The 14,008-nt window shown below is 41.4% G+C and overlaps 1 protein-coding gene across 1 annotated transcript in view; it reads right to left on the bottom strand.

Moving 5' to 3' along the window:
* LOC311124911 (aminopeptidase N-like) overlaps window positions 1-14,008 on the bottom strand; it is a gene marked incomplete at its 5' end in the record, with an annotated part of 67,572 nt that overhangs the window by 45,722 nt on the left and 7,842 nt on the right. Inside the window, one exon of the mRNA XM_084199007.1 lies at window positions 13,769-13,923. Coding sequence (XP_084055133.1) covers window positions 13,769-13,923 — 155 coding nt within the window. The remainder of the gene's footprint in view (window positions 1-13,768; window positions 13,924-14,008) is intronic.

Genomic DNA, 14,008 nt, shown 5'->3' with positions numbered 1-14,008 from the left:
TATATAACAGCATAGTATTGACTGTAAAACATACCAGGGAGCCATCTGCAGCCACTCCGTATATATAACAGTACAGTATTGACTGTAAAACATACCAGGGAGCCATCTGCAGCCACTCCGTATATATCACAGTATAGTATTGACTGTAAAACACACCAGGGAGCCATCTGCAGCCACACCGTATATATAACAGCATAGTATTGACTGTAAAACATACCAGGGAGCCATCTGCAGCCACTCTGTATATATAACAGCATAGTATTGACTGTAAAACATACCAGGGAGCCATCTGCAGCCACTCTGTATATATAACAGTATAGTATTGACGGTAAAACATACCAGGGAGCCATCTGCAGCCACTCTGTATATATAACAGTATAGTATTGACTGTAAAACATACCAGGGAGCCATCTGCAGCCACTCTGTATATATAACAGCATAGTATTGACTGTAAAACATACCAGGGAGCCATCTGCAGCCACTCCGTATATATAACAGTACAGTATTGACTGTAAAACATACCAGGGAGCCATCTGCAGCCACTCCGTATATATAACAGTACAGTATTGACTGTAAAACATACCAGGGAGCCATCTGCAGCCACTCTGTATATATAACAGCATATTATTGACTGTAAAACATACCAGGGAGCCATCTGCAGCCACTCTGTATATATAACAGCATAGTATTGACTGTAAAACATACCAGGGAGCCATCTGCAGCCACTCCGTATATATAACAGTACAGTATTGACTCTAAAACATACCAGGGAGCCATCTGCAGCCACTCCGTATATATAACAGTACAGTATTGACTGTAAAACATACCAGGAAGCCATCTGCAGCCACTCTGTATATATAACAGTATAGTATTGACTGTAAAACATACCAGGGAGCCATCTGCAGCCACTCTGTATATATAACAGCATAGTATTGACTGTAAAACATACCAGGGAGCCATCTGCAGCCACTCCGTATATATAACAGTACAGTATTGACTGTAAAACATACCAGGGAGCCATCTGCAGCCACTCTGTATATATAACAGTATAGTATTGACTGTAAAACATACCAGGGAGCCATCTGCAGCCACTCTGTATATATAACAGCATAGTATTGACTGTAAAACATACCAGGGAGCCATCTGCAGCCACTCTGTATATATAACAGCATAGTATTGACTGTAAAACATACCAGGGAGCCATCTGCAGCCACTCCGTATATATAACAGTACAGTATTGACTGTAAAACACACCAGGGAGCCATCTGCAGCCACTCTGTATATATAACAGCATAGTATTGACTGTAAAACACACCAGGGAGCCATCTGCAGCCACTCTGTATATATAACAGCATAGTATTGACTGTAAAACACACCAGGGAGCCATCTGCAGCCACTCTGTATATATAACAGCATAGTATTGACTGTAAAACATACCAGGGAGCCATCTGCAGCCACTCCGTATATATAACAGTATAGTATTGACTGTAAAACATACCAGGGAGCCATCTGCAGCCACTCTGTATATATAACAGCATAGTATTGACTGTAAAACATACCAGGGAGCCATCTGCAGCCACTCCGTATATATAACAGTACAGTATTGACTGTAAAACATACCAGGGAGCCATCTGCAGCCACTCTGTATATATAACAGTATACTATTGACTGTAAAACATACCAGGGAGCCATCTGCAGCCACTCTGTATATATAACAGCATAGTATTGACTGTAAAACATACCAGGGAGCCATCTGAAGCCACTCTGTATATATAACAGCATAGTATTGACTGTAAAACATACCAGGGAGCCATCTGCAGCCACTCCGTATATATAACAGTACATTATTGACTGTAAAACACACCAGGGAGCCATCTGCAGCCACTCTGTATATATAACAGCATAGTATTGACTGTAAAACACACCAGGGAGCCATCTGCAGCCACTCTGTATATATAACAGCATATTATTGACTGTAAAACACACCAGGGAGCCATCTGCAGCCACTCTGTATATATAACAGCATAGTATTGACTGTAAAACATACCAGGGAGCCATCTGCAGCCACTCCGTATATATAACAGTATAGTATTGACTGTAAAACATACCAGGGAGCCATCTGCAGCCACTCCGTATATATAACAGTATAGTATTGACTGTAAAACATACCAGCCATCTGCAGCCACTCTGTATATATAACAGCATAGTATTGACTGTAAAACACACCAGGGAGCCATCTGCAGCCACTCTGTATATATAACAGTATAGTATTGACTGTAAAACATACCAGGGAGCCATCTGCAGCCACTCTGTATATATAACAGCATAGTATTGACTGTAAAACATACCAGGGAGCCATCTGCAGCCACTCCGTATATATAACAGTACAGTATTGACTGTAAAACATACCAGGGAGCCATCTGCAGCCACTCCGTATATATCACAGTATAGTATTGACTGTAAAACACACCAGGGAGCCATCTGCAGCCACACCGTATATATAACAGCATAGTATTGACTGTAAAACATACCAGGGAGCCATCTGCAGCCACTCTGTATATATAACAGCATAGTATTGACTGTAAAACATACCAGGGAGCCATCTGCAGCCACTCTGTATATATAACAGTATAGTATTGACTGTAAAACATACCAGGGAGCCATCTGCAGCCACTCTGTATATATAACAGTATAGTATTGACTGTAAAACATACCAGGGAGCCATCTGCAGCCACTCTGTATATATAACAGCATAGTATTGACTGTAAAACATACCAGGGAGCCATCTGCAGCCACTCCGTATATATAACAGTACAGTATTGACTGTAAAACATACCAGGGAGCCATCTGCAGCCACTCCGTATATATAACAGTACAGTATTGACTGTAAAACATACCAGGGAGCCATCTGCAGCCACTCTGTATATATAACAGCATAGTATTGACTGTAAAACATACCAGGGAGCCATCTGCAGCCACTCTGTATATATAACAGCATAGTATTGACTGTAAAACATACCAGGGAGCCATCTGCAGCCACTCCGTATATATAACAGTACAGTATTGACTGTAAAACATACCAGGGAGCCATCTGCAGCCACTCCGTATATATAACAGTACAGTATTGACTGTAAAACATACCAGGGAGCCATCTGCAGCCACTCTGTATATATAACAGTATAGTATTGACTGTAAAACATACCAGGGAGCCATCTGCAGCCACTCTGTATATATAACAGCATAGTATTGACTGTAAAACATACCAGGGAGCCATCTGCAGCCACTCCGTATATATAACAGTACAGTATTGACTGTAAAACATACCAGGGAGCCATCTGCAGCCACTCTGTATATATAACAGTATAGTATTGACTGTAAAACATACCAGGGAGCCATCTGCAGCCACTCTGTATATATAACAGCATAGTATTGACTGTAAAACATACCAGGGAGCCATCTGCAGCCACTCTGTATATATAACAGCATAGTATTGACTGTAAAACATACCAGGGAGCCATCTGCAGCCACTCCGTATATATAACAGTACAGTATTGACTGTAAAACACACCAGGGAGCCATCTGCAGCCACTCTGTATATATAACAGCATAGTATTGACTGTAAAACACACCAGGGAGCCATCTGCAGCCACTCTGTATATATAACAGCATAGTATTGACTGTAAAACACACCAGGGAGCCATCTGCAGCCACTCTGTATATATAACAGCATAGTATTGACTGTAAAACATACCAGGGAGCCATCTGCAGCCACTCCGTATATATAACAGTATAGTATTGACTGTAAAACATACCAGGGAGCCATCTGCAGCCACTCCGTATATATAACAGTATAGTATTGACTGTAAAACATACCAGCCATCTGCAGCCACTCTGTATATATAACAGCATAGTATTGACTGTAAAACACACCAGGGAGCCATCTGCAGCCACTCTGTATATATAACAGTATAGTATTGACTGTAAAACATACCAGGGAGCCATCTGCAGCCACTCTGTATATATCACAGCATAGTATTGACTGTAAAACACACCAGGGAGCCATCTGCAGCCACTCTGTATATATCACAGTATAGTATTGACTGTAAAACATACCAGGGAGCCATCTGCAGCCACTCCGTATATATAACAGCATAGTATTGACTGTAAAACATACCAGGGAGCCATCTGCAGCCACTCCGTATATATAACAGTACAGTATTGACTGTAAAACATACCAGGGAGCCATCTGCAGCCACTCCGTATATATCACAGTATAGTATTGACTGTAAAACACACCAGGGAGCCATCTGCAGCCACACCGTATATATAACAGCATAGTATTGACTGTAAAACATACCAGGGAGCCATCTGCAGCCACTCTGTATATATAACAGCATAGTATTGACTGTAAAACATACCAGGGAGCCATCTGCAGCCACTCTGTATATATAACAGTATAGTATTGACTGTAAAACATACCAGGGAGCCATCTGCAGCCACTCTGTATATATAACAGTATAGTATTGACTGTAAAACATACCAGGGAGCCATCTGCAGCCACTCTGTATATATAACAGCATAGTATTGACTGTAAAACATACCAGGGAGCCATCTGCAGCCACTCCGTATATATAACAGTACAGTATTGACTGTAAAACATACCAGGGAGCCATCTGCAGCCACTCCGTATATATAACAGTACAGTATTGACTGTAAAACATACCAGGGAGCCATCTGCAGCCACTCTGTATATATAACAGCATAGTATTGACTGTAAAACATACCAGGGAGCCATCTGCAGCCACTCCGTATATATAACAGTACAGTATTGACTGTAAAACATACCAGGGAGCCATCTGCAGCCACTCCGTATATATAACAGTACAGTATTGACTGTAAAACATACCAGGGAGCCATCTGCAGCCACTCTGTATATATAACAGTATAGTATTGACTGTAAAACATACCAGGGAGCCATCTGCAGCCACTCTGTATATATAACAGCATAGTATTGACTGTAAAACATACCAGGGAGCCATCTGCAGCCACTCCGTATATATAACAGTACAGTATTGACTGTAAAACATAACAGGGAGCCATCTGCAGCCACTCTGTATATATAACAGCATACTATTGACTGTAAAACATACCAGGGAGCCATCTGCAGCCACTCTGTATATATAACAGCATAGTATTGACTGTAAAACATACCAGGGAGCCATCTGCAGCCACTCTGTATATATAACAGCATAGTATTGACTGTAAAACACACCAGGGAGCCATCTGCAGCCACTCCGTATATATAACAGTACAGTATTGACTGTAAAACACACCAGGGAGCCATCTGCAGCCACTCTGTATATATAACAGCATAGTATTGACTGTAAAACACACCAGGGAGCCATCTGCAGCCACTCTGTATATATAACAGCATAGTATTGACTGTAAAACACACCAGGGAGCCATCTGCAGCCACTCTGTATATATAACAGCATAGTATTGACTGTAAAACATACCAGGGAGCCATCTGTAGCCACTCCGTATATATAACAGTATAGTATTGACTGTAAAACATACCAGCCATCTGCAGCCACTCTGTATATATAACAGCATAGTATTGACTGTAAAACACACCAGGGAGCCATCTGCAGCCACTCTGTATATATAACAGTATAGTATTGACTGTAAAACATACCAGGGAGCCATCTGCAGCCACTCTGTATATATAACAGCATAGTATTGACTGTAAAACATACCAGGGAGCCATCTGCAGCCACTCCGTATATATAACAGTACAGTATTGACTGTAAAACATACCAGGGAGCCATCTGCAGCCACTCCGTATATATCACAGTATAGTATTGACTGTAAAACACACCAGGGAGCCATCTGCAGCCACACCGTATATATAACAGCATAGTATTGACTGTAAAACATACCAGGGAGCCATCTGCAGCCACTCTGTATATATAACAGCATAGTATTGACTGTAAAACATACCAGGGAGCCATCTGCAGCCACTCTGTATATATAACAGTATAGTATTGACTGTAAAACATACCAGGGAGCCATCTGCAGCCACTCTGTATATATAACAGTATAGTATTGACTGTAAAACATACCAGGGAGCCATCTGCAGCCACTCTGTATATATAACAGCATAGTATTGACTGTAAAACATACCAGGGAGCCATCTGCAGCCACTCCGTATATATAACAGTACAGTATTGACTGTAAAACATACCAGGGAGCCATCTGCAGCCACTCCGTATATATAACAGTACAGTATTGACTGTAAAACATACCAGGGAGCCATCTGCAGCCACTCTGTATATATAACAGCATAGTATTGACTGTAAAACATACCAGGGAGCCATCTGCAGCCACTCCGTATATATAACAGTACAGTATTGACTGTAAAACATACCAGGGAGCCATCTGCAGCCACTCCGTATATATCACAGAATAGTATTGACTGTAAAACACACCAGGGAGCCATCTGCAGCCACACCGTATATATAACAGCATAGTATTGACTGTAAAACATACCAGGGAGCCATCTGCAGCCACTCTGTATATATAACAGCATAGTATTGACTGTAAAACATACCAGGGAGCCATCTGCAGCCACTCTGTATATATAACAGTATAGTATTGACTGTAAAACATACCAGGGAGCCATCTGCAGCCACTCTGTATATATAACAGTATAGTATTGACTGTAAAACATACCAGGGAGCCATCTGCAGCCACTCTGTATATATAACAGCATAGTATTGACTGTAAAACATACCAGGGAGCCATCTGCAGCCACTCCGTATATATAACAGTACAGTATTGACTGTAAAACATACCAGGGAGCCATCTGCAGCCACTCCGTATATATAACAGTACAGTATTGACTGTAAAACATACCAGGGAGCCATCTGCAGCCATTCTGTATATATAACAGCATAGTATTGACTGTAAAACATACCAGGGAGCCATCTGCAGCCACTCCGTATATATAACAGTACAGTATTGACTGTAAAACATACCAGGGAGCCATCTGCAGCCACTCCGTATATATAACAGTACAGTATTGACTGTAAAACATACCAGGGAGCCATCTGCAGCCACTCTGTATATATAACAGTATAGTATTGACTGTAAAACATACCAGGGAGCCATCTGCAGCCACTCTGTATATATAACAGCATAGTATTGACTGTAAAACATACCAGGGAGCCATCTGCAGCCACTCCGTATATATAACAGTACAGTATTGACTGTAAAACATACCAGGGAGCCATCTGCAGCCACTCTGTATATATAACAGTATAGTATTGACTGTAAAACATACCAGGGAGCCATCTGCAGCCACTCTGTATATATAACAGCATAGTATTGACTGTAAAACATACCAGGGAGCCATCTGCAGCCACTCTGTATATATAACAGCATAGTATTGACTGTAAAACATACCAGGGAGCCATCTGCAGCCACTCCGTATATATAACAGTACAGTATTGACTGTAAAACACACCAGGGAGCCATCTGCAGCCACTCTGTATATATAACAGCATAGTATTGACTGTAAAACACACCAGGGAGCCATCTGCAGCCACTCTGTATATATAACAGCATAGTATTGACTGTAAAACACACCAGGGAGCCATCTGCAGCCACTCTGTATATATAACAGCATAGTATTGACTGTAAAACATACCAGGGAGCCATCTGCAGCCACTCCGTATATATAACAGTATAGTATTGACTGTAAAACATACCAGGGAGCCATCTGCAGCCACTCCGTATATATAACAGTATAGTATTGACTGTAAAACATACCAGCCATCTGCAGCCACTCTGTATATATAACAGCATAGTATTGACTGTAAAACACACCAGGGAGCCATCTGCAGCCACTCTGTATATATAACAGTATAGTATTGACTGTAAAACATACCAGGGAGCCATCTGCAGCCACTCTGTATATATCACAGCATAGTATTAACTGTAAAACATACCAGGGAGCCATCTGCAGCCACTCCGTATATATAACAGTATAGTATTGACTGTAAAACATACCAGGGAGCCATCTGCAGCCACTCTGTATATATAACAGTATAGTATTGACTGTAAAACATACCAGGGAGCCATCTGCAGCCACTCTGTATATATAACAGCATAGTATTGACTGTAAAACATACCAGGGAGCCATCTGCAGCCACTCCGTATATATAACAGTACAGTATTGACTGTAAAACATACCAGGGAGCCATCTGCAGCCACTCTGTATATATAACAGTATAGTATTGACTGTAAAACATACCAGGGAGCCATCTGCAGCCACTCTGTATATATAACAGCATAGTATTGACTGTAAAACATACCAGGGAGCCATCTGCAGCCACTCTGTATATATAACAGCATAGTATTGACTGTAAAACATACCAGGGAGCCATCTGCAGCCACTCCGTATATATAACAGTACAGTATTGACTGTAAAACACACCAGGGAGCCATCTGCAGCCACTCTGTATATATAACAGCATAGTATTGACTGTAAAACACACCAGGGAGCCATCTGCAGCCACTCTGTATATATAACAGCATAGTATTGACTGTAAAACACACCAGGGAGCCATCTGCAGCCACTCTGTATATATAACAGCATAGTATTGACTGTAAAACATACCAGGGAGCCATCTGCAGCCACTCCGTATATATAACAGTATAGTATTGACTGTAAAACATACCAGGGAGCCATCTGCAGCCACTCCGTATATATAACAGTATAGTATTGACTGTAAAACATACCAGCCATCTGCAGCCACTCTGTATATATAACAGCATAGTATTGACTGTAAAACACACCAGGGAGCCATCTGCAGCCACTCTGTATATATAACAGTATAGTATTGACTGTAAAACATACCAGGGAGCCATCTGCAGCCACTCTGTATATATCACAGCATAGTATTAACTGTAAAACATACCAGGGAGCCATCTGCAGCCACTCCGTATATATAACAGTATAGTATTGACTGTAAAACATACCAGGGAGCCATCTGCAGCCACTCCGTATATATAACAGCATAGTATTGACTGTAAAACATACCAGGGAGCCATCTGCAGCCACTCCGTATATATAACAGTACAGTATTGACTGTAAAACATACCAGGGAGCCATCTGCAGCCACTCCGTATATATAACAGTACAGTATTGACTGTAAAACATACCAGGGAGCCATCTGCAGCCACTCTGTATATATAACAGCATAGTATTGACTGTAAAACATACCAGGGAGCCATCTGCAGCCACTCTGTATATATAACAGCATAGTATTGACTGTAAAACATACCAGGGAGCCATCTGCAGCCACTCCGTATATATAACAGTACAGTATTGACTGTAAAACATACCAGGGAGCCATCTGCAGCCACTCTGTATATATAACAGTATAGTATTGACTGTAAAACATACCAGGGAGCCATCTGCAGCCACTCTGTATATATAACAGCATAGTATTGACTGTAAAACATACCAGGGAGCCATCTGCAGCCACTCTGTATATATAACAGCATAGTATTGACTGTAAAACATACCAGGGAGCCATCTGCAGCCACTCTGTATAAATAACAGTACAGTATTGACTGTAAAACACACCAGGGAGCCATCTGCAGCCACTCTGTATATATAACAGCATAGTATTGACTGTAAAACACACCAGGGAGCCATCTGCAGCCACTCTGTATATATAACAGCATAGTATTGACTGTAAAACATACCAGGGAGCCATCTGCAGCCACTCTGTATATATAACAGTATAGTATTGACTGTAAAACACACCAGGGAGCCATCTGCAGCCACTCTGTATATATAACAGTATAGTATTGACTGTAAAACACACCAGGGAGCCATCTGCAGCCACTCTGTATATATCACAGTATAGTATTGACTGTAAAACATACCAGGGAGCCATCTGCAACCACTCCGTATATATAACAGTACAGTATTGACTGTAAAACATACCAGGGAGCCATCTGCAGCCACTCTGTATATATAACAGCATAGTATTTACTGTAAAACATACCAGGGAGCCATCTGCAGCCACTCTGTATAAATAACAGTACAGTATTGACTGTAAAACACACCAGGGAGCCATCTGCAGCCACTCTGTATATATAACAGCATAGTATTGACTGTAAAACACACCAGGGAGCCATCTGCAGCCACTCTGTATATATAACAGCATAGTATTGACTGTAAAACATACCAGGGAGCCATCTGCAGCCACTCTGTATATATAACAGTATAGTATTGACTGTAAAACACACCAGGGAGCCATCTGCAGCCACTCTGTATATATAACAGTATAGTATTGACTGTAAAACACACCAGGGAGCCATCTGCAGCCACTCTGTATATATCACAGTATAGTATTGACTGTAAAACATACCAGGGAGCCATCTGCAACCACTCCGTATATATAACAGTACAGTATTGACTGTAAAACATACCAGGGAGCCATCTGCAGCCACTCTGTATATATAACAGCATAGTATTGACTGTAAAACATACCAGGGAGCCATCTGCAGCCACTCCGTATATATAACAGTACAGTATTGACTGTAAAACATACCAGGGAGCCATCTGCAGCCACTCCGTATATATAACAGTACAGTATTGACTGTAAAACATACCAGGGAGCCATCTGCAGCCACTCTGTATATATAACAGTATAGTATTGACTGTAAAACATACCAGGGAGCCATCTGCAGCCACTCTGTATATATAACAGCATAGTATTGACTGTAAAACATACCAGGGAGCCATCTGCAGCCACTCCGTATATATAACAGTACAGTATTGACTGTAAAACATACCAGGGAGCCATCTGCAGCCACTCTGTATATATAACAGTATAGTATTGACTGTAAAACATACCAGGGAGCCATCTGCAGCCACTCTGTATATATAACAGCATAGTATTGACTGTAAAACATACCAGGGAGCCATCTGCAGCCACTCTGTATATATAACAGCATATTATTGACTGTAAAACATACCAGGGAGCCATCTGCAGCCACTCCGTATATATAACAGTACAGTATTGACTGTAAAACACACCAGGGAGCCATCTGCAGCCACTCTGTATATATAACAGCATAGTATTGACTGTAAAACACACCAGGGAGCCATCTGCAGCCACTCTGTATATATAACAGCATAGTATTGACTGTAAAACACACCAGGGAGCCATCTGCAGCCACTCTGTATATATAACAGCATAGTATTGACTGTAAAACATACCAGGGAGCCATCTGCAGCCACTCCGTATATATAACAGTATAGTATTGACTGTAAAACATACCAGGGAGCCATCTGCAGCCACTCCGTATATATAACAGTATAGTATTGACTGTAAAACATACCAGCCATCTGCAGCCACTCTGTATATATAACAGCATAGTATTGACTGTAAAACACACCAGGGAGCCATCTGCAGCCACTCTGTATATATAACAGTATAGTATTGACTGTAAAACATACCAGGGAGCCATCTGCAGCCACTCTGTATATATCACAGCATAGTATTAACTGTAAAACATACCAGGGAGCCATCTGCAGCCACTCCGTATATATAACAGTATAGTATTGACTGTAAAACATACCAGGGAGCCATCTGCAGCCACTCCGTATATATAACAGCATAGTATTGACTGTAAAACATACCAGGGAGCCATCTGCAGCCACTCCGTATATATAACAGTACAGTATTGACTGTAAAACATACCAGGGAGCCATCTGCAGCCACTCCGTATATATAACAGTACAGTATTGACTGTAAAACATACCAGGGAGCCATCTGCAGCCACTCTGTATATATAACAGCATAGTATTGACTGTAAAACATACCAGGGAGCCATCTGCAGCCACTCTGTATATATAACAGCATAGTATTGACTGTAAAACATACCAGGGAGCCATCTGCAGCCACTCCGTATATATAACAGTACAGTATTGACTGTAAAACATACCAGGGAGCCATCTGCAGCCACTCTGTATATATAACAGTATAGTATTGACTGTAAAACATACCAGGGAGCCATCTGCAGCCACTCTGTATATATAACAGCATAGTATTGACTGTAAAACATACCAGGGAGCCATCTGCAGCCACTCTGTATATATAACAGCATAGTATTGACTGTAAAACACACCAGGGAGCCATCTGCAGCCACTCTGTATATATAACAGCATAGTATTGACTGTAAAACATACCAGGGAGCCATCTGCAGCCACTCTGTATATATAACAGTATAGTATTGACTGTAAAACACACCAGGGAGCCATCTGCAGCCACTCTGTATATATAACAGTATAGTATTGACTGTAAAACACACCAGGGAGCCATCTGCAGCCACTCTGTATATATCACAGTATAGTATTGACTGTAAAACATACCAGGGAGCCATCTGCAACCACTCCGTATATATAACAGTACAGTATTGACTGTAAAACATACCAGCCATCTGCAGCCACTCTGTATATATAACAGTATAGTATTGACTGTAAAACATACCAGGGAGCCATCTGCAGCCACTCTGTATATATAACAGTATAGTATTGACTGTAAAACATACCAGGGAGCCATCTGCAGCCACTCCGTATATATAACAGTATAGTAATGACTGTAAAACATACCAGCCATCTGCAGCCACTCTGTATATATAACAGTATAGTATTGACTGTAAAACATACCAGGGAGCCATCTGCAGCCACTCCGTATATATAACAGTATAGTATTGACTGTAATACATACCAGCCATCTGCAGCCACTCTGTATATATAACAGTATAGTATTGACTGTAAAACACACCAGGGAGCCATCTGCAGCCACTCCGTATATATAACAGTATAGTATTGACTGTAAAACATACCAGCCATCTGCAGCCACTCTGTATATATAACAGTATAGTATTGACTGTAAAACATACCAGGGAGCCATCTGCAGCCACTCTGTATATATAACAGTATAGTATTGACTGTAAAACATACCAGGGAGCCATCTGCAGCCACTCCGTATATATAACAGTATAGTATTGACTGTAAAACATACCTGCCATCTGCAGCCACTCTGTATATATAACAGTATAGTATTGACTGTAAAACATACCAGGGAGCCATCTGCAGCCACTCTGTATATATCACAGCATAGTATTGACTGTAAAACATACCAGGGAGCCATCTGCAGCCACTCCGTATATATAACAGTATAGTATTGACTGTAAAACATACCTGCCATCTGCAGCCACTCTGTATATATAACAGTATAGTATTGACTGTAAAACATACCAGGGAGCCATCTGCAGCCACTCCGTATATATCACAGTATAGTATTGACTGTAAAACATACCAGGGAGCCATCTGCAGCCACTCCGTATATATCACAGTATAGTATTGACTGTAAAACATACCAGGGAGCCATCTGCAGCCACTCCGTATATATAACAGTACAGTATTGACTGTAAAACACACCAGGGAGCCATCTGCAGCCACTCCGTATATATCACAGTATAGTATTGACTGTAAAACATACCAGGGAGCCATCTGCAGCCACTCCGTATATATAACAGCATAGTATTGACTGTAAAACATACCAGGGAGCCATCTGCAGCCACTCCGTATATATCACAGTATAGTATTGACTGTAAAACATACCAGCCATCTGCAGCCACTCTGTATATATAACAGCATAGTATTGACTGTAAAACATACCATGTGAGCCAGTTCATGAGAGATGACGGTAGCGATCCACTCTTTGTCTGCGTTGGATGAGCTAACAGGGTTGAAGAGCAGGGCTGTCTCTCTGTAGGTGATCAGACCCCAGTTCTCCATGGCTCCAGCACTGAAGTCAGGCAGAGCTATCTGGTCTACAACATACAGGAGTGTTCATATCTCAAATGGTGCCCTATTCCCTATATAGTACACTACTTTTGTCTAGAGGCCTGTGGGCCC

The sequence above is a fragment of the Coregonus lavaretus genome (genome assembly GCF_964263955.1).
Source record: "Coregonus lavaretus genome assembly, contig: HAP1_SCAFFOLD_284, whole genome shotgun sequence".
Lineage (NCBI taxonomy): Eukaryota > Metazoa > Chordata > Actinopteri > Salmoniformes > Salmonidae > Coregonus > Coregonus lavaretus.
The sequence above is the reverse complement of the archived record's forward strand: the minus strand, read 5'-3'. Positions and strand labels throughout refer to the sequence as shown.